A 27,569-nucleotide genomic window follows, 5' to 3' on the forward strand; every position below is an offset into this window, starting at 1 on the left:
GTTCGAGGACCACCTCTCCCGACCAGGCTTCGGCTCCACCTCCGACACACGCTATCGCTAGGCTCTGGACGGGTTACCCCCAGAGCTGAGCAACGACTAAGGGCTGAGGGGGTCGAGGACCACCTCTCCCAGCCTAGCCATAGGCTTCGAGGCCTTTAAGCCTCATAATAGAGGCCTTATTCTGTCAAAGGTACGCCCACTATTACCTATCGATAGTTTACCTAGCTGGTCTATCTTTCATACAGTACGATCGAAATTTGTTGGAGTAGTATAACTTATGTTACATCTTCATTTGACATGATTTATATGAATAGTCGTCTAACCTAGCTATGTCTTACACTGCAATTAGCTGCTTATTGCCAGCAATAGACTGCAAAACTTAAGTAGTACATAACCATGCAAAACCCACGCCTATAGCTGCGCCTCATGCCTCGGTCACCCAGAGGGCAGATTATGCCAAGGTGTCCTGGAAGGCATTGCATAGCCCTGGTAGTGTTGAAAACATGCCCCGGGGGATGTCCTCGGAGGTGGAGATGTGGTACTCTGAGGAATGCTGTCATAAGGAATTCTTGTTGCATGACATGCCTACACACCGCAGCAGCTTCCGACACACCATCACAAGCTCCGGGTGGATTACCTCCAGAGCCGAGCAACTACTAAGGGCCGAGGGGTCGAGGACCACCTCTCCCATCTGGCCTTCGACTTCGCCTCCAACGCGCTGTCACCAGGCTCCGGATTGATTACCTCCGGAGCCAGGCAGCAGCTAAGGGCAAAGGGCGTCGAGGACTACCTCTCCTGTCTAGTCTTCGGCTTCACCTCTGACGCGCCATCGCTAGGCTCCAGACGGATTATCAATGGAGTCGAGCAGCGGCTAAGGGCCGAGGGGGTCAATGACCACTTCTCCCGTCTGGCCTTTGGCTTTGCCTCCGACACACCGTCGCCAGGCTCCAGGCGGATTACCTCTGGAGCCGGGCAGCGGCTAAGGGCCGAGGGGGTCGAGGACCACCTCTCCTATCAAGTCTTTGGCTTCGCCCCTGACATGCTATCGCCAGGCTCTAGATGGATTACCTCTAGAGCTGGGCAGTGGCTAAGGGCCGAGGGGCTCGAGGACCACCTCTCCCGTGTTGTCTTTGGCTCCAGGCAGATTACCTTTAGAGGCGGGCAGTAGCTAAGGGCCAAGGGGGTCGAGGACCGCATCTCCCGTGTTGTCTTTGGCTTTGCCATCGACACGCCGTCACTAGGCTTCGAACGGATTACCTCTGGAGCCAGCCAGCGGCTAAGGGTCGAGGGGGTTCAGGACAACCTCTCCCGTCTACTCTTCGGCTTCACCACCGACGCACCATCACCAGGCACCGGACGGATTACCTCCAGAGTCACATAACAGCTAAGGGTCGAGGGAGTTAAGGACCACCTCTCCCATCTAGCCTTCGGCTTTACCTCCGACGCAACATCGCCAGGCTCCAGACAGATTTCATCTGGAGCTGGGCAGCGGCTAAGGACCGAGGGGGTTGAGGACCACCTCTCCCGTCTAGCCTTCGGCTTTGCATCTGACACACTATCGTCAAGCTTTAGATGGATCGCCTCCGAAGCTGGGCAGCAGTGTAACACCCTGATTTTCAGATTTCTCAAATTTCTGAAATTTTCTAATATTATTGAATAGCTTCACCAGTAGTATAGGTTTAAAACCTATTTTCGGAATTAATCAATTAATATAGGTTATTATTTTGTGTGCATTGCATGCTGAGTTTTGTTAGGAGTCAGGTAAATACATTCGAGTCCTTTTTTTTTCTCTTTGGCGTTTTGAGTGAAAAAGATTTTGTAAAGGTTTTTACAAAACTCAGTAGTTAATAAGGTAAGGATCTTAATGGTTGGAATTGAAAATCCTTGAATTCATCATCTATTCAATCCTTGATCATACTTGATCCTTCTCCAGTTCAATTCAAATCTTATCTAAATCTTTGTTTAAAGTCAATGTCTCTCCTCTTTCTCAAAATTCTACCCAAATCCAAAATCAAATTCCTTATCTACTCATATTCTTGTTCAACCTCATCCTTTTTATTTCTTTTAAATTCACTCCAAGATCAATTCAAATTCAAACCCTATTCAAATTTCTCTGCAAAAGTTTTTTTCTCAAGCCTAGATATACCTAAAGTGTCTTTAGGCTCAATCTTGCTCAAGTCCAAACCCTTAGCCAAGTCTTCTAGATGGCCCAACAAATGATCCACGAAATCTGCAAATTTTCGCGGAGGTCTGGACAGCCTCATATTCCCATGAAGTTTCGCAGTTCAAAACGGCCTCAAATGCAAATCTTGACAATACCAAAGTTGTAGGTCTCGTCGAGAGCTTCGACTTGAACCTATGGAAGTCCTCTTTTGGATAATAGAGTAGGTGTTATGGCCCCCGAAATCAGTGCTGTGTAGATAAGTCTGAGTTCCAATAGTTTATCTTGTGGTGCATTTTTGGAAATCAAGATAGCGTTTTCAGAAGTTCCAATGACTACCAAAGTTGTAGATCTTTTCGAGTACTACAGATTAAAGCAAGGTGAGGACCCCTTCTTCTCCTCCCTTACTACTGTTTTATCATCATACTATGTCCCTAGCCAAGCCCTAGCCCCGGCCAAAGCCCGATCTACACCACCACGGTCATCGCCGTCGCGGACAGCCGTGGGACAGCCATTGCCAACCACAGCATGTCGCAGCCATCACCAGTCTCATCTCCGTTGATCGTTCTTCCTCTCAGTGGATGGTCTACCCAAAATATGCCATAGCATTGTCTTCCCCGGATATATGAACATCTCTGTTTCAACGGTTCCTCAAAATTCATAGCCAATCTCTGGCAACGTGAGCGTCTTCGTTCCTGCATCTGTTCACGGTCACCACCAAACCTAGCAGCAATCATCGCTATTTTGCCACTACCTCGGATGACCCCTTACAAAACCAACCATACCGCTGAGTTAGTCTTTCCACATTCTACGCCATGCTTCCCTCGTTTCACTGAAACACCACTGAAGCCGACATCGATGTTTGTGGCCACATGCTGATCGCCATCTCCGACGAAACCCGAACCACCACCGCTACATAAAGTCACCAGTAGTATCCTTAACCTAGAAGCACAACCTTCGGCCTTTTTGATCCATCATAGGTGGTCGATACTATATCTCAGCGTATCCCTTCTTTAATCCAAAATGTTACTTGCATAGCATGCCAAGTTAGCGGCACATTATTCTCCTTAGCCTAGTCAGTGAAGTCTGGTATGCCCTACACATCTTAAATCTTGCGCAATGATGTTGTCAAGTCCGACACAGTGATTGTGCAATAAATTCTTTTCCTATAGGAAGATAACTCCAGTAAACTAGTTATTCTGTTTCATCCCAATCCATCTCCCGAAAGCTGTTCTCTTTTCATCTTAACTCCGATTTAGGCGATTCTTGTGTCTAAACATTTCTAAAATCATCCCTATCCAACCATAGTATTTTTAAAGTGTTTTGATGATGTTTGGTATGTTGTTCTTAGTGTTTGCTTTGTGTTGTTTGTCGATAGTTCTCACGATTAGTCTATAACATTCTGAAGAAGTTCGATGGACTTCAAGACCAAGATTTCGACAACACTGAGGAGCATTGGGTAAAAGGAAAGTGTCCTTGATCATCTTGAACCTATGATTTAAACTATTTTGTTTTACAAAATTGCATGCAGTGTCAATATGATGGGTAGTCACCTATGTTACGGTTTTTCCCTAGATTTTCCCTTATCATCCCTTGGAACCTAGATGGTTTATGGTTAGGTGTCTTTTATGGGTAGATTGCTTAGCCATGCTTTTGGGATGTTGAGAAGTGTCATAATCTTGGCTAATGAACATATGCAACAATGGTAATTAATGTGTTAATGGTCTAGCAACATGGAACCTTAGGCCTTGAGCAAAGTGGTTTTGATGGTCGTCATGGTTATGATGTTAGTTTAGTGTTTGCTCAAGTAACCTAAGTAAGGACCGGTTCGTGGAGCAACAACCCAAGAAGTAACGTACCAACCACGAGGCTGATATGGGTAAGACGTGACATACTAATTAGAGTCTATCTAGTGTGTGTTGTGTCAGCACAAAAGGGGGCTTCTGGGTAGGAGTTTAGCTTGCGTAAAGCCTGGCGGTGAAACCTAATGGGCAGGCACATACTGGATTAGTCTCTGGTTAGTGGGAAATGTCATTCAGTGATTCTTGGTGGCACACCACTGGCGTGTGTTAAGTGTTTTGCGAACACGACAACATGGAATTTACTGACTCGTGGGGAAAGCTGGACAACCTCTGTAGAGTGTAAAACTGTTATAACAGCCGTGCTAATGGTTGTGGGAGACTTGGATTCTCACATGATTAGATAGTTGTGGTTATGGGTTTGGTTGTGGTTATGGTTCTGGTACAGGGAGTACTAGATGGTTGTGGTTATGGTTCTGGTACAGGGAGTACTAGATGGTTGTGGTTATGGTTCTGATACAGGGAGTACTAGATGGTTGTGGTTTTGGTTATAGTACAGGGAGTACTAGACAATTATGGTATGCAAGGTGGGGAGCCTTGTATGCTGCGTGTTGGACTGTATGGGTTACATTCACTTAATAATTGCTTAATGCTTTTTGAGTCCAAATATGTTTTCATTACTCGTATTTACGCAAATATACCATGTGTTAGCCTATTCTTGATATAAGCTTGCATATCATTATCTTTCCGGCACTTGCTGAGCGCGTCATGTGCTCACACTTGCTATTTTCCCTATACTATGCGACATGTGTGTTGCTGCTCAGTGAGTGAAGATGTTGAAGACTATCAAGATGATGTTGGCGATGTTCTAGGCGAGTGTCTCTCGATCAGTTGCCTGTGGTGTTGTTGGACACCAGTGCTTCTGTTCCGGTGCAGATATCTTCATAGAATACAATATATGTCAAATGCTATAAGAGTTTAACGTTTATTCTATAAAAGTATTGCTTTTTTTACTTCACTTGTGACGTCCTTATGTGTGTTGAACTTCCTGGGCACACATAAGCCGCATCTGGTTTTGGCCGTTAAAACCAGGTGTGACAAGCAGCTAAGAACCCGAAGGGTTGCGGACCACCACCCGAGCTGGTCCCCAAAGGTTCCAAATGGACTTCGTTGGGTCGGAAATCTGGAACAAATTTGGAAGAAGGCCCTAGCAACGCCGAACCAGATGGACTTCTGACGTCATGTTTATACTCACCGGAGCATGTCACCGGACCAATATTTGCAGAGAGCAAACATTTTTGCAAAGTTTTCATTTTGGACACACCGGATGATCCGGCGATCATCAAAGACCTCACCGGACAACTTTCACCGGATAGTCTAGTGATTCCCCGAAATCTCCACCGAACCACTTCTTCCAAAGATCAAGTTTTCACTATAAATTAACCTTCTACACACCGGATAGTCCGGTGATACCCCGGAATTTCCACTGGACTATTTCTTCCAAAGAGCATTGGATTGGCCATGTATAGTTACCTTCTCAAGCATCTTGCCAAACGCTTGGATAGTATTTCTTCAAGTACTTCAAATTGATAGTGCGAGGCATCTTATCTCCTTGTATATATTACAACATTTATGAATTCCTAGGCACAATTCCTACAACTTTAGAAGGACCTTCCCTACTAGGGGACCACTTCCCGAATTTATTATCTTTAGACCCCAATAGGTAAAATTGTCTTCCAAACTAAATCCCCTTGTTGTAGGCTTTAGATACTCTCAACTTATCCTTTTCAATTTCTTTCAAAGCTTTAAGCCTTTCATCATTGAGGTTATCTACTCTATCTATCATTGAATTATAATAATCAACGGCTGGCAAGTCATTTTGTCATACCACTCTCAATGCGCCAAGATTTACCTCAACGGGCAAGATTTACTCTCAAGGCTGTAGGGACCGTCTTGCTCCCAATGGTGAGAGATCCATGGAAATTACGCCTTTTGTCTCTGTAGGCTTGCTGGTGAAGCCATTAAGCACCAAGTTTGTCTTTACGAGCTCTTTGTCTTCTTTTCCTAGCTTCTTGAAAACTGAATATGGCATTAGATTCACGGTGGCTCCACCATCCACTAGCATTCTCGAAATCGGCCTTCCATCAATATGCCCCTTGACATACAATAGTCTCAAATGTTGGCTTGATTCTTTGGGCTTTTAAAATATAGCTTCCTTCGGACCAAATTTAGTTCAGCAACCTCTTCATCAACAGCTCAAAACTTCGAAGGTAAAACAAAAACCATATTGATATCCATATTATCATGCAGTGGAGTGCCATCCCTAAGAACTGGAGAGTCTCCTAGCATATCATCTTCATCATCACTAGATGTCACAATAGGCTCTATGACTTGCTTTATTTTCCATTCTTGCCGAATAGGCACCATCGGCTTGATTTCATTGAATACTTGATCCCTCACCTTTTCAGCTTGTGCTTCTCCCAACAGTTGCTTTTCGTAACCTTTGTAGCCTCCTCTTTTGGGAATATGAGAGACCCCTAGGACACCACTGTGGCTATGGCTTAGTCCCGGGAAGCAAGGACTTCTCCTTTTCAACCTTCCGATCGTCTGAACTAGCGATCTGCTTTGAACTAGAAGTGACTCTTGAACATTTGGTGCTATAGGCTGTTGTACTGCTGTAGGTGGTGCTTCCTTAAGCTCAAAATCAGTACCAACCACTAATACAACTTCCCCTTTGTTGTTGCCACTTGATCCGTCATTAGCCGGTTGCTTTTGCACTTTCCTTTCATCAACAACCGGCTGTTTTTCTTTTGGTTCCAGATCTGATTTCTCATTAGAAACACTCGTGTTCTTGACACGATAGACCTTCTTAACATGCCTCCTATCCCTCCTATCATTTGACTGATTTTTAGGATAAAACTGGTCTTGTCTAGGATGAGATAGTCTGTCGAACGCCGAAGGTCGTGGTGCTGTCCACCTGGGGTGAAATGGTGCAAATGGCATAGAAGGTGGTGCCCAAGGTGCACACCAACCCTATGGCGGACATGGAGGACAAGCCATCGGATGAGACCCACACATCATAGGCATCGACGACCCTAAAGGAGGGAACGGAGGTGCTGCAATATTATCCTCCCATTCCCTCCTCCTCCCTTTAACCTCACGCTTCAGAGGTGATCTTGGACGTTTAAGAGCATCGGGCCAGTTGCCCCTTTTTTGGTCGGCCTTGCCACTCTCATACTTAGCCAAAAGTGTATCAAATGTAAGTTTTGGATTCTCATGCTTCTTAATAGCTTTGTTCTTATCTTCATTCACTTTCCAACGGCCAATTTCCGGACTTTTAGGTTTGATCATCTTTGGCCTTACATTATTATCACCAATGATCACACTCTTGCCTCTAGTCGATTCAGCTTGAGACGGCCGAACCAAGACCTTCTTCCCTTCCAAATTCATCATGTTGACGTGGAATGGATCATCATCTAGCTTCATCTTAGATTTTTCAGCAAACATCAATCGTCCTTCATTAATGGCCGATTGAATCTGTTGACGAAAAACATTGCAATCATTAGTAGTGTGAGAATATGAATTATGCCATTTACAATATGCATGTTTCTTAATCCTCAAGTGATGATATAACATGATTAGGAGACAAACTAATTTTCTTTTCCAGTAATAAGAGATCATACATCCTATCACATTTAGTGACATCGAATGTGAATTTCATCTCTTCTTGTCAATTATTTTGTGGAGGCAGCTTCAATGCGGAGCACATGAATGGCTTAGATTTGGATTTCCATGCCCATTTGGCTACACACATGTCTACACTATCATCATCTGACGAATCGTCCTCATATTCAACTACATTAATACCCGGACGATCCACCTTGTGTTTTCCACTAAACCTTTGAACCTTTCTATGTTCTTTGTCACAGCTTTCTTGAGCCAGAGCCCGCTGCAAAACTTGATTCACATCTGAAAATTCTTGCCCCTCTAACCTCTCTTTGATGTGTGCATGCAACCCGGCACAAGCTAACTCAGCTAGATCTCTATCGGAGAGTGAAACATTGAAACATCAGTTTTTAGTATCTCTAAATCTTCTAATGTATTCAGAAATAGACTCACTATACTTTTGTGTAACCGATGTCAAATGAATTAACCTTAACTCCGTGTCTCCGGTATAGAAATACTCATGAAATGTTTGCTCAAGTTGTGCCCATGTACGAATAGAGTTAGGCGCAAGTGAAGTAAACCAAGTAAATGCATTGCCGGAAAGTGACAAAGGAAATAAACGCAATCTTAAAGCATCAATACTACCAGCTGCACCACATGGTGCAAGAAATTGACTTATATGCTCTATTGTAGTTCTACCATCTTCCCCGTTGAGCTTAACAAAATCAGGGACCTTAAACCCACGTGGATATGGAATTGTGTCATAATAATTAGGGTATGGTTTTTGATAACCACATGATTCACCTTTGGGTGCTGCCCCAACTGTTCCCTCAAAATACTAGTCATTTGCTCTTTGATGCTTTCATGCCCAAAAAGTGTTTTGGCCATAGGCTGATTGGATGACGCATTAGCTATGGTTGTGGCCCAAAAGATTGTTGTTGTGGCGTATCATGAGAGTGTGAAGTCAAGTGTTGCATATGTGGAGTATTTTGTGAAGGCACATTGAAGTAAGTATCCGACAACGGACCATAGGGTATGCCGGTACCTTGTGGGGGTATAGGAGGTGTGCTATATGCCACGGTGTTGTAAGGAACTAATGGCATACTTGCTCAAATTTCAGCAGCCCGGCTATTGGCCACGTACTAAACCAGATTAGCTATGCTACATGAAGTAGTCGGAACCCAAAAAACAAATGAGGACACCTCCGGCTTGCTAGTACTCAATGTATTAAATGGAGGCATTACCATACCAACCGGACCAACATTGGGTTGGCTATGAGTTTGTTGCATTGGCATATTTTGTTTTGTAGGCAAAGGTGTTGCAAATTGTGCCGATGGAACTAATGGTGTTGTCTGAAATTGATTACCATCGTTGGAATTTGAGGTGCTAGCATCATGTAGTTGGGGCTGTTTTTTACCTTTTTCATCTTGCAATTCAATAAACAAAGCCCTAACATGACTAGACAGTACATGATCTAGACTTTTAATCAATGTTTCAGAATTATTGAACATAGCAGCACCAACAGACTGATCTACCATATGTGCAATGTGCTCTGTGAAATAATGAGTAGAATCACTTACATCGGTCTTTACCTCATGCTTGCCGTGGATGATTGAAATCGGATCGCCCCTCTTGATGACACCTTGACGTGTTTTCTGATAGCATGCAAGCATCATCTTCTCAACCTCCCGCTTTTGAGCTTCAATAGCTTGGCGATCCTCCTCGGGAAGCTCTTCAAGCGTAGGTGAGATGATATTGTCCATGTTGATTTCGGCTCCCTCCTCCTTAGACATGGCGCAACAGCGTACAAAGGGTGTCGACGCCGAAACCCTAGGTATGGATGTTGATGGAGAACCGTCGGTCCCTAGCGGAGTCGCCAATTTGTGTTAGCACAGAATTAGGTAACACCTCACCAACACGATTTCCGTCAAGGATAGTTGTCACTTTTCGTAGTGACACGTGACATGTTTACAAGCAAACAAGCAAAGGTTTCGACCGGCAACCTTGGAGATCGCCGCTCGGATGATTTATGAGCAAATCGATAAAGAACGATCACCCGAATGATAGGGATTTGAAGTAGCAGCAAAGAACTAATCGTAAATTGCAGGAAAGTAAAGGCTAAACAAAAAGTAGATGCAATAGATGCGATTGATTGATGGATATGCAATCTGCCTCCACCCCTCTTCTATTTATAAGGGGGGGTATGGTCTTGACCCTATGGAATCAAAGTAGGACTCTATTCCAACCCTAAACACGCTCTGTTCAGCCAAAATCACGAAAGAGATCCGAACAAATCCACAAATCCACTTTGATTCGGTTTCGGACTGAACACTGGATGGTCCAATGAGAACAAACTCCAATACACTGGACCACCCGGTGAGTTCACTCGGCCGAAACTCTAAGACTCGGTCTTACACACACCAAATATTTCGACGTCATGTTTATACTCACTGGAGCAGGTCACCGGACCAATATTTGCAGAGAGCAAATTTTTGCAAAGTTTTGCTTTTGAACACACCAGATGATATGATGAACATCAAAGACCTCTCCGGACAATTTTCACCAGAGAACATTTTTCGGCTAAAAACCTTCTTCTTCTCACCGGATAGTCCGGTGGTACCCCGGAATCTCCACCGAACCATTTCTTCCAGCGAGCAAGTTTTTGGTGCAAATTTACCTTCAATACACCGGATAGTCCAGTGATACCCCGGAATCTCCACCAGACTATTTCTTCCACAAAGCAATTTTTCAGCACAAATTGATCTTCTACACACCGGATAGTCCGGCGTTTTCACTGTATCATTCACCAGACTATTTTATATAGAGGGCATGTTTTACGGCACCAAATTCCAACTATAAGCACCAGATAGTCCAGCGTTCAATGAGCCCCTCATCGGACTATTTTTTTCAAAAGCATTTCTTCTGGCCGAAATCGAACTATAAGCATTGGATTGTCCAGTGATGACACGGCATTGATCACGGACTATCCGGTATATACAAAAAACCTGGTCATGCCATTTTTTGCTATCAACAGAGGCCTTATTCCCAGAGGCTGCGGACCTCTTCGGGCCACCTCTCTGGCACGTATATGGCCTTCCGAAGACTCGAAGCTACAGTAAATCCCTCCAGAGCCTTCGGCCTCCGGATTCTCAGCAGGAGGCCTTATCATCGGAGGCTGCAGACCCCTTTGGGCCACCCCTCTAGAGCCCATGCGGCCTTCCGAAGCCTAAAGAAGTAGTCGTCCTGACACCCCCGACAAAGCGGTGCCGGGCCCTAATTTGCAACCGGCTCACCCCTCAGGGGGCAGACACCATAATAGTTACCACAATAGATATTTTTCTTTTATGTAGGGTAAAAAGTAGTTATCCAGGATAAGATCCAGTAATTCAGCCAAGTCCTAGATATTTGTACATCATGATAACTTGTACACTAAGCTATGTACCACCCTATAAATAAGGGGTCGTGATCATCTGGGAAAGAGAGGTCAAGAGGAGAATGCTCACGGCAACACACAAGACACAGAGGTACCTAAGCGCTAAACCACACTATGATACTCCCCCAGACCGATCCATTTTTCTACTATCAATACATTTGTGGTGTTCCATTTTCTCAAACTTTGTCTCCAAGCTTGAGTCTCCTCCTTAGAAGAAACTTCCACTGTACTTGCTGGGACAAGATGATCTCTTGCTCCAACAGCCTATATTATTGGTGAATGGGTCTCCGGCAAAAGCTCAAGCGATGATGAAGATAACAACTTTGCGGGCCTCGTCATCACCAATGATGATCCAGCTCTACCTCCACCACTGCCTCATGGCAAAAGGTAACAACAAGGTGAGTAGTGAGGATGATGGTAGTAGTAGTGATGATGATGGTCTTTCTCCTAATGATTTATCTAAGCTCATTAATGACTATGCTACTATCATCAAGAAACAAAAAGCTAAAATCAAGTCTCTTGAAAATGCTAATGCTATGCTTAGTTCTAACAATGATGAGTTGCTTGCTAAATACAATGATGTGCTTAAGTAACATGATGAAGTAGTTACATCTAGCAAGTCTCTTGAGGCTAGTAACAAGAGGCAAAAGCTTGAGCATATTGACTTGAAATGCAAATATCAAGAACTTGAGTTTGCTTATGATGCCATTGATCCTAGCATGAATGAATTGCCCACTATTGATGTTGTTAAGGTCAATGCGTCTACTTCTTGTGATGATCTTCTTACTATACCACGCTCCTCTTCTTGTGATAGTATATCATCTTCTAAGACTAACCATTCAAGGGAGCAAGAGCTCAAAGAGAAGATTGCAAATCTCAATTCATGTGTGGCCCGGTTGACTAGGGGGGTACAAGCACAAGGAAATTCTTATGAAGAATGCATTGTACTACAACAAGAGAGGCCTTGGACGCTTCCCCAACCTGGTGGATAAGATCATCAAGTCACCGAAGATCAACAATTGCTTTGTTAAGGAAGTTGGTTCATATTGCTAATATTGTGAAGTCACCGGTCACCACACAAGTCACCCCTTCCTACTTTGCCTTCTAAGTACAAGTCTACATTCAATGATCACCATTTTCTATTGCATAAACTTAAAAGTGAGAAAGCCATGGCTACATTCATTGGAACTAAAGCTAAGGAAAAGCTTCCTAGGCAAATTTGGGTGCCTAAAGCTCTTGTGAGTCACTTCAAAGGTACCAAACTTTGTTGGGTATCTAAACAAAAAACTTGATCCATGTGTGTAGGTGAACTACAAAGCCGGTGGTAAGCACTGGGTGCTTGATATTGGATGCACACAACATACGACCGATAATGTAAAGATGTTCACCTCACTAGAAGATGATGTGGGAGATCATGAAAAAGTCACCTTTGGTGATAACTCTAAGGCAAATGTGGTAGGTTTGGGTAAGATAGCAATCTCCAATGATCTCTCTACTTTAAAGGTAGCTAGCTATAAATGCTTATTTTAAATGTTTTTAAGATAACTACCCTATTTAGTATTTACTTTTCATATAAGCGAGACATATTATGAAAATCTTATCGCCAATGGTGATGTCTCTCTACAACTACTAGGCTTGGATGCTTGGCAACAATATATATAACCATGTGAAAATTTAGACATACTGAAGGCTAGTTGGTTTAGAGGTACCCAGTAACACCCACCTCACAAGATTTGTATGTGTAATATATACTTATTCCAATCTATCTTAGGTCTATATATCTGATTTATAGTTTTTCATTCTTAATTTTATGGCACAGACAATTACGAAACATACTTGCATAAAAAAGATCAAAGGATGTCATATCTTATCCAATACTTTTCTTATTTCTTATTTCTAATTAGTCACATGCCCAAACATGTGAAACTTATTGTTAGATTACAACTCATATATAATCTAGAGGGAGGCACCACTAGCAAAGATTTGCTGCCTATAGGCAGCGGGGGTGGCCAAGGCTTGTGGGTTGAAGAGTTGCTGCTCTTGTTGCCAGTAAGCAATGGGGCTCACTAGGGCCAGTGGGTTAAAGAGTTGTTGTTGTTGCTGCTGCTGGCTGTAGGCGACGAGGCTCGCCGTGGCTAGTTGGTTAAAGAGTTGTTGTTGCTGCTGCTGCTTCTGTTGTTGCTGCCAGTAGGCGATGGGGCTCACCAATGCAAGTTGGCTAAGGATTTGCTGCTGCTGCTGTTGCTGCAAGTTGGCTATGGGGCTCACCACAAAAACTTGGTTGAAGATCTCCTGCTGCTGTTGCTGCTGCAAGTAGGTGGTGGTGCTTGCCATGGCCAGCAGGTTGTAGAGCTGCTGCCGCCGCCAGTTGGCCGCAGGGTTCACTAGGGCCTGTGGGTTGAAGAGCTGCTGCTGCGCTGCAATGTCCTGTATTGTCAGATGCGCCAAACTTTGCTGACGTAGGAAGTCCAGTTGTTGTTGGATGATCACAGCTGATGAGGGAGAGATGCCTACAGCGAGCTCATTCTGTAGTATGTTGTATTGCACGGATGGGTGTGTCGCTCCCAAAACACTCACCGATGGGAAGTATCGCGGAAATGTAACAGCGGAAGTGACACTTATCGAAAGAGCAAGGAAAGCAAACAACACAATTATCTTGGCTGCCATTGGTTTCGAGATTTTGGAGGTGTATTTCACTTTCTACCTTGCTACTCGTTGTCAATGGTATGAGTGATAGACAAAGGACTGATTTGGGCCCTATTTATACACACGAGTGATCATGTAGCTCCACAAGGTGTTGGCCATTGCTGGAACTCATGTTATAGGCTAGATAAGCTAGAGATGACATGGTATCTAGTCGATTTCGACATCTCCTGATCCCTTTTCTTGTAAGTATAGGATATGTACTGACAAGATAATTTGTACTAGTGCTTGGCAAAAGTATCTTTTTGTTAGTATTTCTTGATACATGAGGAAAGGAGGTATGCTGAGTTTAACTTTACACGTGTGTGAAAGTCTTAGCCACTTAAAATTCGTTTTCTTCTGTTAAAAGTGAGTTTGTGATTTTGTGATTTGTCATGTCGATCTAGAACCTTTTTGAATTGAATTTGTCAACATGTATAATGTGTTCCACTTCCATAAGTGTAACTCACAAAAGAAATATTTCACATCCAACAAGTTTTTTCCTTGAGAGATTTGTGTTAATTCGATAGGTATCTAACTATTTGTGACCTAAGCGGGAGGTAGATTGAGTTGGCTTACCAAGGTCTCATGATCGCCATTCTTGTTAGATTGTCATCCATTCAGGTCACTAAGGGATTAAATTGTGCATGCATCTTAAATGTGATCCCACCACAATAGGTTAGGTTTAATCCCAACTAGGATCTTCCGAATCGTGAAGGGTGGCCCGGGTGTAAAAAACGCGTGACTTGTGACTTACAACGCACAACTATAAGGTGTGGGATAATGATTTTCCCGGTCAATTCTAGCCATGAACTGACTAAGAAAAGCAATGATTTTCACAATTGCTTTCTTTTAGTTGGTTCGAAAATCGACTGGTATGTGGGTTACAATAAGACCGGGATAATATTTTTTTTACTAGTGTATGCGCAACCTTGTGGTGTGACTTCAATAATTGTGAGTGCCATAAATCGTTGTATAACCCTGTCCGGATCGCGACTCCCTTGTCTCTATTTTTTCCAGCACGGCTAGCTTGTGACACACCTCAAACATCTTTGTCTTTACAATGGTGTGCTCATTGTTCCCAGCGTTAAATGACAACTTGGCAACCACCAGCTAATGCTCATACACCACGGAGTTGGTCTCTCCTCCACTACCTCACAAGCCAACACTTGAGAAGGCTGATGTTGTTGCATGACTAGCAGTAACAGCCCAATTACATAACATAAATAGAATTTTATTTTTTATACAAAGAAAATAATAACCAGCTAAATAAAAACATAAAGAAGTGTATATATGTATGTATACATATATGTATATATTCACATATACAATTGCAAAGGGTTTAGCTCTTTTTTAATTTGTGTGACATACATACGTACATACATACATACATACATACACACACGTACATACATACATACAGCCGAGATAGCCTGGCCATCTCCTTTCTTTCCCCTCTCCCTTTCTCTTTCTATCTTGGGCCGTAACTAGCAGCTCTGGCCCAACTCCTATGTGAAGCACGCGGTCGACGCCTTCTTCCTCCTCTGGCCGGATTCTCCCACTCGTTGTTCCTTGTTTGAAACGGAGATGGCCGCCATGCGCAATCCGACCACGCTTGACCAGGAGATCTTTTCGAAGCCCTCAAATGAGTGCATCTGGTCCTCATGAATACATAGCCCGGCTAGTCTTGTAAAGCTCAACTCAATTATAGGATCGAATCCGAGCTAAACCCACTGGCCGAGATGAACTCAAGTTAATTTGGACTAAGTCCATTTGCGTGAACATCTGGAAGGTGCTCAGGTAGATACACCTGCCTCTCTTAGTTCTATTTCCCATTAAACCTTTTTTCAAGTGCAATTCAAATGAGATAAGCATCGTGTTACTGCTAGACTACTAAACCCTAGACGACTTGAATCCGAACACCCTGATGCCCCAACCTTTAAATAGAAGAGCCCCTAAGCCTTCCCGAAGCACCTTGCAACTTTTGCCCATCATACTGAAGCTAATCGGCCGCCGGAATGCCTTCTACACTGAGTCCCAATGGTCAAACCTGCTGCCCACCAACACCAAGCTGCAGAGAGCCTCACCGACGATGACTTGTTGCCTAGGTGAGTTCGCCTTGACCTCCTGATCTTGTTTTGCCGCACATCTTTGTGATCTAGCCACGAGAACTCACTACGGAGAGTTTTCCGGCCATCCGCCGCTGTCCCAAAGCTACCGCTGCAGCAAACCATACCGGAGTTGGGTGCGATAACATCTTAGCCGTAGAATCAATAGAGAATAGTTGAGATTAGATTAGAACAAACATTTTGAACAGATTTAATGAGCCTTAACGTCGCCGTCAGTGAGCCCTAACACAATTAGTTGGCCACATCACCCAGCCACCTCAGCCACCGACATTTCTATCCACGTCAGATTAGTGTGTAAAGTCAGCAATCTTAGTCAGCACCTGTTTTCTTTTATTTGTTTTATTTTCTATGCGGACATCATAAACCATATATATTATGAAATAATTTGTTTTTCAGTACAAAAATAGTTCTAAAAATAGGATTAAATTGGAAACTAATTTTATTAATGTTATTTAATTATGTTTAATGTTTTTATATAGTTTTAGAATTCAAATAAATACTAATATATTCTAGAAAAAATCCTAGAAAGTCCCAGAAAATCAAACATTGCTCCGAAAAATTCTAGAAAATTTCCTAATCACATAGTTTCACCTGTAGTTAATCTTTTTGTCATATTTTAGTCTTTTAGAAGCCGTAACTTGTCAGCTGTAGGTCCGATTTGACCTATTCTTTCTCCAATTTTTTTAGAAAATGTAATCTTGTGTGTGATTATGATTGTTGTGTTCTATTTGGTTCTTTTTGGATCTTGTTGTTTATGTGTTGCCTTTTCACTCATGTTTGCTAGTAGACACCAATTTTCCGAAGGAGCTAGAAGGATAATGACTTTGAAGACAGAACTGAGTTTTGTGAAGGCAAGTTGTGTTCTTGACCATATTGATCCCCTTTTCTAAATATTTTGATTTACACACATGCATGCTAATAATATTACTAGGAATCCCAAGAGTTAGGCTTTACCCTAGTTTTCCTTCGTCATCCTTGTCGCCATGGTTATGGTTTTTGTTATGAAAGGGTAGATGATGCTTAGCCTTGCTTTGGGATGATGATCATGATAATGGCTCAACTAAATATGACAATGGTCCTATGCAACTATGATAAAAGATGGTGCTGGAGCAAGAGTTCATCTTGCCCTACCAAGTTTGGTGAGAGTTTCTTCTAAGGAGGAGACTCAAGCTTGGTGACAAAGTTTAAGAGGAAAGATCACTATGAATGTATTGATGGTAGAAAAAATGGGTCTATCTGGGGGAGTATCACAGCGTGACTTAGTGTTTTTTCACCTTTGTGCCCTCCTGCCCTCTCGCCTCTAGGGCTCCTATTTATAGGGCCATGCGTAGCTTGGCATACAAGTTACCACAATGTACAAATATCAGGGATCCGATCGAATTACTAGGCCTTATCTGGGATAACTACTTTTTACCCTACCTGGGAGATAAATATCCATCGTAGTAACATCATGGTGCCTGTCCTCTGAAGGGGGCCAGCCGGTCAGCAATTGTGGTCTAGCGCCGCACTGTCATGGGTGTCAGGATAGCCTCCATTACGCCGGGGTGTCAGAGCGGCGTCCACCAGCCCAAGCATTTAATGCTGTCACCTCCTTGCAGGCAAAGTATGACCGGTGCTCCCCTTCTGGCAGATCTTTCCTGTGGCCTGAAGACTCACCCTGTAGCCTCTGGGAAGCCAGCCTGAACAGCTGGAGATGGGGGCCTCGGGAGGCATGGCTCCGGAGGGTGAAGTCTCTGGGAGGCAGGACTCCGGAAGGCCGGGGCTTCAGGAGGTCGAGGCTTCAGGAGACCGGGGCTTCGGGAGGCCAAGGCTTTAGGAGACTGAGGCTTCGGGAGACCGAGGTTTCGGGGCGCTGGGCTTCAGGAGCTCGGGCTGGTTATGCCAAGGGGCCGTCGGGGGTCCTTAACAATGACCCCCAACAGTAGCCCCTCGCGAGGGCGGCTAGCAGAGCAATCGGGCCCACGGTTCCTTCAGGGCAGGGCCTCCGATGGTCCCTAGCATGTGGTTGACAGCTCGTGGTCCCAAGTATTGCTTCGTTTATCTTGGAAGGTTCGACCTGAGTGATTGGAACGATACGTTTGATGACGTCGGTGACAGGGGCATTGAATGCGCCCTGGGGAAAGGCACAATCTCACCCCGTCAGGGGGATGTGGGATGCGTGGCATCTTGTCGTTGGGGGGTCATGGGTGTCAGTTCCACTCCCCCATGATTTGGCCTAGCAGGTGAAAGGACTGGGTATGCGCCCGCCACCTAGTGGGGCAAGTTGCTCCTTATTTTTAGAAGGAGAGGGATTACCCAGAGTGACCCTTTTGCTAGCTCCTCGTTCCCATCTACCTTTTGTCTTCAACATCCAACATCTTTTGTTTTCCGCGAGTCGTCCTTTGATCCCTACTCTTCCACTCTCTTGTAATCCAGCGTCTTTTGCCATCCTCCTGTGGTTCGTATGGCTGGCTCGAGTACCCCAGGTGGGGCCGAAATTCAGGCGGTGAGTGAGATTGCTGGAGTAGCAACGGCGGGGGACCCTCAGGTGTCACTGGTTCCTGTCGTTGATGGGGCAACTGCCAGGGGTGGAGCTCCGGCGTGCTAGCATAAGTCACCCCCAGCAAACCACCATGTTGGGGGCATCTGTCATCGGTGATGAGGAGCTTGATCGGATGGTTAGGGAGGGGAAGATTCCCTCTAGAGCCGTCGCTCGACCTCCGCTGGACAAAGAGGTCCCGAAGCCTCTGGCCCTTGAGCTTGTGGTGTTTGAGGCCTTCTTCAAGGCAGGCCTGGGTTTTCCCTCGGTGTCACTACTCGAGGAGGTGCTTCGCCACTTCTATGTGGAGCTTCCTCAGCTCCACGCCATTGCCCGCCTAGCCACCTTCAAATGGGCCATGCGGGAGGAGGGGTGCGAATGGAGGGCGAATTTCTTCGTGGCCCTCCACTTTGCGAGCTGCCAGCCAAAGCTGATGAAGGTCGAGGGAACCAAGAGGCCCCACAGCTTCGGGCGTGTCAATTTCCAGATACAGCTGCAGTATCACAATGCCTTCCCAGCAAAGGCTATCAATGGTTGGTGGTATACCAGCTGGTTGCAGCAATGGTTCTATTACAATGTCGGCCTTGCATCACCCCTTCACTCCAAAAATCAGGATATTGGGTATGTTCTGGAGCCAGAGATGGGGATTACGGACAATCAATTTGCCATATAGCTGGCCCTTCTCCGAAGGGTGGCTGAAAAGATGAGCATGCATGACCTCATGGAGGAGTTCACCATGTTGCGCATTCGGCCCATTCAGATGGGCTGGAACTGCGTCTTCGAGCAAGGTGAAGAAGAATGGCCAAAGTTGTACTCTGGCCCACCCGTCTGTGCTGGTGAGTTCTCATTGTAGTTTGGTTTTTGATCTGCAGATGTGAGCATTCTTTTTCTTTCAGAGAGCTGCCTCCCGCAGGAGCGCGCGGCGAAGATCACGGAGGTGATCCTGGGCCCCCCAACTTACATGGAGCGCGAGCGATGGGTGGTCCTAGCACAGATCTAGGAGCGATACAACCGTGTCTACTTTCATCTCAGAGTGGGGCTCCGGCATGATGGTATCCTCCAGAGCCTAAGGTTGCTAGAAAATGAGCGCGTGCATCCCCCCAATCCGTGCGAGGATAATCCATGCCCGGCAGCCATCTGTCTCTGTAGGCTCGCATACCGGTTCAATTGCCGAGTCGTCCTAGGTGCCCCTGGTTCGCAAGAATCATGTGAGGAGGGTTGGGAGCGTGAGCGACCAGTCCGGAGGCGAGGGTCAGTTTGGTGCTGATGACCGGGGGAAGGGTCGTGTCTCCTCGGATATTACGGGTCATGGCCAGAGCCGATGAAGAGGTGTGGCCTCCGTGGACTATGATTTTGGTTTCATCGGTTCAGACATCAAGGATGTTACGGGCCCTCCTGTAAGAGGTTCGGAGGAACTAGGTAGGGTGTTGTTTGCTTCGTTAGCCATATCCTATTTCAGTCGTGCATCGGGATCTTGATTTGTGTTTCCTTCATTTTTTTTAGAGACCCTCGAGGTGGATGCGTCCTTGACTCCACCCCCCAAGGCCCCAGAGGCCCAGCAGGGATTGGGGACTCATTCGGAGGGGTCTCTAAATGCCGTTCTGGGGGACGTGGCTTCGTTTCTGCAGAGCCCCGAGCCAATTGGTGACCTGTCCTTGGTGGCTGGTGCTAGAGACACCATGCCCTCTATTGAGGCTCCCTTTGGAGCAGTCGACGGGGGCCCTGGCATGGGGGTCTTGACCCCGGATGACTTCATGCTGCGCTCGGAGGCATTAAGGGCCTTCGCTGCGGCCTCCTCTCTTCTCCGGAGTGGAGAGGTCGAGCGATCATTGGCCCAGCGTCCTTTGGAGGAACTAGAGGCACGGTTGGTAGCGGTGGCCCTTCAGCTTAGTAGTATTGTTTACAATTTGCCGGGTCCGATGTTTGTTTCTGAGTAGCTCATTCTATCCTTTTCCTTCTTCTGTTGTGCCTCGTAGCAAGTAATTTTGATGACAGCACTGGGAGGTGGGGGTACCAGGCCTTTGTCGTGGCCTGTGACGAGGTTTAGGGCCCTCACCAGGCCTTGGAAGAGGCCCGAAAGCGGGCGGAGTCTGCGGAGGGTCGTCTTCAAGAGGAGATGGCGCTTCGTGAGCGTGCAGAGGTTGAGGCGCAGAAAGCTGCCGAAGACCTCTGGGAGGTAAGGGAGTTTGCTGATGCGGCCAATGCAACCCGTGTGTCCACTGAAGGTGATGTCGACACCCTTTGGACGGTGGTGGGTATTGTGCAGCGAGAGCTGGAGGAGGCTCGGGTATCGGAGGGGGCACTGCGTTCAAAGTGCCAGCAGTTAAATGTACTTGCATTGGAGGTGGCCCGGATTATTTCTGATGCTTTCAGCGGCCTTGGGGTTCGGTGCCCGCCACTACCCTCCGACTCGGAGGCGTTGGTTATGCCGCTCTTCTGGCTTCGATCTGCCACGAATGTCATGGTTAGAGCCTCGGAGGTCTATGTGAGGTCCAGCGCTCGTGTGGCTGCTATGCTTCAGCTGACCCTGCTGCACCAAGCGGGGGTTGGTCCCTTCGAAGCATTGAAGCGATATGTGCCGGACTCTGTGGTCGAGGGTTTTCGGCCAGAGGCACCTCCGGCAGAGATTCGCGAGCCCTGGAGAGCTTCCGCCATGGCGTATGGGCGAAGCATGGCTGGAGCATGACGTTGCGCTACATGGTAGGTCAAGTGACTCCGGGTGCCTCAGTGAGCCTTCATCCGGATTCTTCGTTGGGAGGTCCGACCCTTCATACGGAGCCCACAGGCGCAGCGTGGCCCTCTGGAGGTTCGTCATCTGGCGCTATTGCCCTGCCAGAGCAGTCTCCCTGCGTGGATGCTCTAGAGGTGTAGCTCTACCGCAGGCTGTATTTTGTTTTCTTTTCTTTCCCGAGGGGGGCAAAGTTTTAGCATGTTGACTACCCCCTTTTGCTTCATGTATATGGGATTTTCCTTGTTTGATGGAACCACATCTGTCTTCTTGTGGTTTGCCTGTGTTGTTTCTAGAATGTTTGTGCCATTGAGTTTAACTGGAGTCTGATTTGCGTGTATAGGTATGTTTCTAGAATGTTTGTGCCATTGAGTTTAACTGGAGTCTGATTTGCGTGTATAGGTATGGTGGCCCGAGGCCGAAGGAGGCATCATATGTATCTTGGATAGTGCCTTCGGGGAGGGATCGAGACCGTCCGGAGCATCAGGGGTTATTCCATCCGTTTGACAATGGAGTCGCTACGTTATGCCCCGCGATTTTGAGGGGCGTATTGATCCGCAGGTGGCCTCCGATGTCTTGGTCAAAGTCGAGCTGGAGGATCACCTTGTGTTTGCTCTGGATGTATATTTTGTTGCAAAGGATGACTGGTGTGCAGCTCGAACAGCCCGGGAGGTTGTTGGCTCATGTTCCCGACAACGCTTTGTCCTTCCCCAGGGTTCGGATAGAAGAGTGCCTTCAAAAATTCTTGAGCCAGTTCTAGACGAGATGAAGATGGAGGAGGTACAAGCCATGGAGGCCTCACTGGAGGGGCAGGAGGAGGAAGAGCTAGATTTCTCGACCTTCGACTCACATCCTTTTCCAGCAGATCCTTTGTCTTCCCGAGGCTGAGTCTCTATTTCAGGCAGTAGCTCTTTTCGCGGAGGGGGCTCGTGTCGGCCTCCTGTGTGTAGTTGCCAAGGACGACTCTCCAGGTCCCGCGGTGTTCCCAGGAGGCGTGGCAGTCGGGCACCCTCATCTTCCCGTAGTGTTACAAGGAGGCGCAGCAGGCTAGCAAGTTTGTTGGGCACAGATTCGATGTAAAACGGCTAGCTGTATGCAAAAACTCTTTGTATGTTATGTATGTATAACTTGCATTGTGTTAGCTTGTTGTTTTCCTTCTTTCTCTCTCTTTTTTTTATGATTGATCATATCGACGCTTCGCCTGTGCCCCTTATCCCAGCACCTTCGCATCCTATGGCTGCTTAGCGGCCACATAGTGTGAGATTCGAGGGCCATTGCGTTGCAGTAGGTGTCTTCATGGGTTTTGTGTGGATTTTTTTTTGTACCTTCGGAGAGGACTGAACCTAGGGCCCCCTACACATAGTACTTGCGGAGGGTCTCCTCATTCCAACTGTGTTCGAGGAGGTCCCTTCTATATCGGGCAGGCCGTATGAGCCGGGCCTGTTAGACTTGAGGACCAGGAATGGGCCTTCCCATTTGTTGCGCAACTTTCCCGGAGCTAGGGCACGTCGAAGTATTAGTTCACCGGGTTTGAAGTTTCATGGTGCAACCCTCATATCGTCCCAGGCCTTAGCTTTCTTGATGTAGTGATCGAGATTCTGAATGGCATGGAGGCACGTGCCTTCGGTGAGGTCGAGGGAGAGCTCCCTTCCTCCGTTAGTTTGTGGAAGATGTACCTTGAGTGAGGACCCCTTGACCTCTGTGGGGGACATGGACTTGTCTCCATACAGGAGGCGGAAGGGTGTGAACCCGGTGGCCCGCATGACAGTGGTGCAACCTTGGAAAGTTCCTCGACCCATAGGCCTCGAGCTAAGCAGACGAAGCGGCGATTTAGACAAGAGAGGATGCTGTCGTTTGCCCTTTCGACGGAACCATTGGACTGAGGGTCTTGAACTGCTACGAAGCATAATTTGATGCCGAGGTCATCGCAGAATTGTCTAAAAGGCCCGGAGTCGAATTGTGTGCTGTTGTCCACCGTGAGCTGTCGCGGGACGCCGATGTGGTAGATTATGTTCTTCCAGAAGAATTTTTGGACATTCTTTGACGTGATTGCCATGAGGGGTTCGGCCTCGACCCATTTGGAGAAGTACTCCAATGCCACCACTGCGTACTGAAAGTTGCCTTTGGCACGGGGGAATGGACCGATGAGGTGCATACCGCAATGAGCCAGGGGCCAGACTGGGGCGATTGGTTGCAAGGGAGTTGGGGGTCGGTGGCTTCGGCGAGCCATCCATTGGTATTCTTGGCATGTGCGAACGAGGTCTTCTGCATCGGAAATGATCGTAGGCCAATGGAGCCCCTGGCGAAGTGCCTTACTAGCTAGGGCATGAGACGCTAGATGATTGCCGCAAAGGCCTTCGTGTATCTCCTGAAGGAGGTTGGCTCCTTCTTGTTTAGTAATGCAGTGAAGGAGGGGAGCGTAGATACCTGTTTTGTAAAGGGCGCCATTTATGAGACGGTAGCCCCTGGCGCAATGATGGATGCGATGGAGCACAATCGGTCGTTCGGTTCTTCTGTTCCTTGTACGAAAGATAGGAGGGGAGCCCTCCAGTCCGTGGCTTCGATCCGGAGGATGGCGGTGGCCGTTTCGTCAAGAGCACTAGTGGTCGAATGGTGTAGAGTCTCGAGGAAGGTGCCTATCGGTGGGTTCAACAAACTGATAAATGGTGAAACTATCTAAAACAAAATAATATAAGCCAAACCCGAGCCTAAACTATGACGGCTACTGTGTATATATATAGGGGGAAGTGAGAAGGTCAACCTAGTGTTGTGCAGCTGTGGAAAGAGACGTGCACAACCTAGACTTCGACCCCAACATGATTACAAGAGCCGACAAGATCCAAAACAGTGACACAGAAATTTAATCCCAGGAAGAGCAAATTTTGCCCAAAACGGTGCACAACCTAAACTCCCATCACTATGATCTCAAGAAGAACAAATTTTGCCCAAAGAAATTTGGTAAGTATGGTAGCGGAGACAAGAAGAAGTGCTATAATTGTGGTAACCTTGGTCATATATCATATGATTACCCTCATCCCGACAAGAGAAACTAGAACAAGTCTAAGAAGATTGATGCAATTGAGAATCTGGACAAGCACAAGAAGAAGGATCAAGAAAAGAGGAAGAAGAAGCTCTTCAAAAAGAAGGGTGAAGGATGCATGGCCTATGTTAGGGAAAAATAGACCAGCCTGAGGATAATGGTTGACGATCGCAATCAAAGGTCCCTTCTAAGCCTTCGGTCTCCGGACCCTCAGCGGGAGGCCTAGCCCTCGGAGGCTACGGACCCCTTCGGGCCACCTCTCCGGCACGTATGTGGCCTTCTGAAGACTCAAAGCTGCAGCAAGTCCCTCTAGAACCTTTGGCATCCAGGCTCTCAGTAGGAGGCCTTATCCCTGGAGGCTGCTGACCCCTTCGGGCCAGCTCTCCGACATGTACTTGGCCTTCCAAAGACTCGAAGCTACAGCAAGTCCCTCCAGAGCCTTCAGCTTCCGGACTCTCAGCAGGATGCCTTATCCCCAAAGGCTGTGGAACCCTTTAGGCCACCCCTCCAGTGCCCATGCGGCCTTTCAAAGCCTAAAGATGTAGTCGGCCTTCGGAGATAATATCAGGGAAAAAAGGACACCCCCCTGTAGCCGACATAACGCGAGGTGACGGTTGATTAATGCTAGTGCCAGTGGTGCTTATCCTGACACCCCAATGCGATGAAAGTCCTCCTGACACCCCCGACTGAGCGGCGTCGGGCCGCAATTGGCAACCGGTCACCCCTTAGGGGGCAGGCAGCACAATAGTTACCACGGTAGATATTTATCTTCTACATGGGGTAAAAAGTAGTTATCTAGGATAAGGCCCTATAATTCGTTCAGGTTCTAGATATTTGTACATCATGATAACTTGTACACTAAGCTACGTACCACCCTATAAATAGGGGGTCGTGGTCATCTAGGAAAGAGAGGTCACAAGGAGAACGCTCAAGGCAACATATAGGACACAGAGCTGCCCAAGCGCTAAACCACACTGTGATACTCCCCACAGGCCGATCCATTTTTCTACTATCAATATATTTGTTGTGTTCCTTCCTCTCAAACTTTGTCTCCAAACTTGTGTCTCGTCCTTAGAAGAAACTCTCACCGTACTTGCTGGGGCAAGATGATATCTTGCTCCAACAGTGGCGCCATCCATGGGGATCCGAACACAGAAGTGTTAAAGAGAGGTAGGAATCCACCAGAAAAACCACCAATGCGCTGGCCGCCATATCCAGCATTGCAACCATGCAGCCATATGCGTGGCTGCCTCAGCCATAAAAACCACGTGTACCCTCCAACCCATTTGTCGTATGGGATGGCGTTCCTCAGGCCTTGACCGACCTAGAACCTTGGGTCGGTATGATAACTCCAGACGGCATAGAGCCCTTCCAGCCTATTCATGACGAAGACCTCGTTGCACCAAGAGAGGTCGCGGTCGAGGTTGCAGCCAAGCAGGTTGCTTTCTAGTAGTTCTAGGTGGTCAAACCCAGGAATGTTCCGACCAGGACTTGGTCCCAAGGTATCTCCTTCGATAGCACTTGGGATGCCCTGGGCGAGCCAACATCTTCAGAGAATCTGTCCACCCAGCGTCCTCCTCGGGCCCCTCCGGCGAAAGAAGGTTCCGAGGAGGCACAAGGCTCCGGAGTGTGGAAAACCCACCAGCGCCCCCGACGCCGCCCTCGTTATGCCAACTGCGCGCAGAAGACCTCAAGTCCACCTCGTCCAGGGAGGCGTACTAGGAGTCACTTTAGCTCTGAACACCAGTTCACTGGACAACCTCGATGGTCTCCAGAAAGGAAAGGAGACCATGGGGAAACCACAGGCTCCAGGACACACGGCCCTCTACAATGACCTCAACATTAGCCACAAGCTCCGATACCCCCGGAGGCATACGGGTGCATCCTGCACGGACCAAGGTACGGCCACAACACCAACGACTCCCAAACCCTCACGACCTTCTGTGAGGAGTATCTCGGAAGACAAGCAGGATACTTGGCCATAGAGGGAACCAACGAAGGATGGCACAGGGGTCAGAAGCCTAGGGCAAACTCCCGGGCAAATCCCTAGCCCCTAACCCCGCTCCACAGCCACTGACTCCGCAAACACCTGTGCAATATCCCAACGACGAGGACTAAGTAGGAGAACGCCGTTGCCAGGCTCCGAACGGATTACCTCCAAAGCCAGGCAAAGCTAAGGGCAGAGGGGTTCGAGGACCACCTCTCCCGACCAGGCTTCGGCTCCACCTCCGACACACGCTATCGCTATGCTTTGGACGGGTTACCCCTAGCGCTGGGCAACGGCTAAGGGCCGAGGGGGTCGAGGACCACCTCTCCCAGCCTAGCCATAGGCTTCGAGGCCTTTAAGCCTCATAATAGAGGCCTTATTCTAGCAAAGGTATGCCCACTATTACCTATCGATAGTTTACCTAGCTGGTCTATCTTTCATACAGTACGATCAAAATTTGTTGGAGTAGTATAACTTAAGTTACATCTTCATTTGACATGATTTATATGAATAGTCGTCTGACCTAGCTATGTCTTACACTGCAATTAGCTGCTTATTGCCAGCAATAGACTGCAAAACTTAAGTAGTACATAACCATGCAAAACCCACGCCTATAGCTACGCCTCATGCCTCGATCACCCAGAGGGCAGATTATGCCAAGGTGTCCTGGAAGGCATTGCATAGCCCTAGTAGTGTTGAAAACATGCCCCGGGGGATGTCCTCGGAGGTGGAGATGCGGTACTCTGAGGAATGCTGTCATAAGGAATTCTTGTTGCATGACATGCCTACAACCGCAGCAGCTTCCGACACACCATCACAAGCTCCGGGTGGATTACCTCCAGAGCTGAGCAACGGGTAAGGGCCGAGGGGTCGAGGACCACCTCTCCCATCTGGCCTTAGACTTCGCCTCCAACGCGCTGTCACCAGGCTCCGGATTGATTACCTCCGGAGCCAGGCAGCAGCTAAGGGCAAAGGGCATCAAGGACTACCTCTCCCGTCTAGTCTTCGGCTTCACCTCCAACGCGCCATCGCTAGGCTCCGGATGGATTATCTCTGGAGCCGAGCAGCGGCTAAGGGCCGAGGGGGTCGATGACCACTTCTCCCGTCTGGCCTTTGGCTTTGCCTTCGACACACTGTCGCCAGGCTCCAGGCGGATTACCTCCGGAGCCGGGCAGCGGCTAAGGGCCGAGGGGGTTGAGGACCACCTTTCCAGTCTAGTCTTCACCTTCACCTCCGACGCACTGTCACCAGGCTCTGGATGGATTATCTCCCGAGAAGGGCAGCGTCTAAGGGCCGAGGGGGTCGAGGACCACCTCTCCTATCAAGTCTTCAGCTTCGCCCCTGACATGCTATCGCCAGGCTCTAGATGGATTACCTCTAGAGCTGGGCAGTGGCGAAGGGCCGAGGGGCTCGAGGACCCCCTCTC

General features: G+C 47.3%; 1 protein-coding gene across 1 annotated transcript; it reads right to left on the reverse strand.

Moving 5' to 3' along the window:
• Positions 1-13,015: 13,015 nt before the first annotated feature.
• On the reverse strand, positions 13,016-13,726 carry LOC133928035 (22 kDa alpha-zein 4-like). The gene has a single exon (XM_062374327.1). The coding sequence runs from the start codon at positions 13,724-13,726 to the stop codon at positions 13,016-13,018; it is 711 nt and encodes a 236-aa protein (XP_062230311.1).
• Positions 13,727-27,569: the final 13,843 nt, after the last annotated feature.

This window comes from Phragmites australis, chromosome 9, assembly GCF_958298935.1.
Source record: "Phragmites australis chromosome 9, lpPhrAust1.1, whole genome shotgun sequence".
Lineage (NCBI taxonomy): Eukaryota > Viridiplantae > Streptophyta > Magnoliopsida > Poales > Poaceae > Phragmites > Phragmites australis.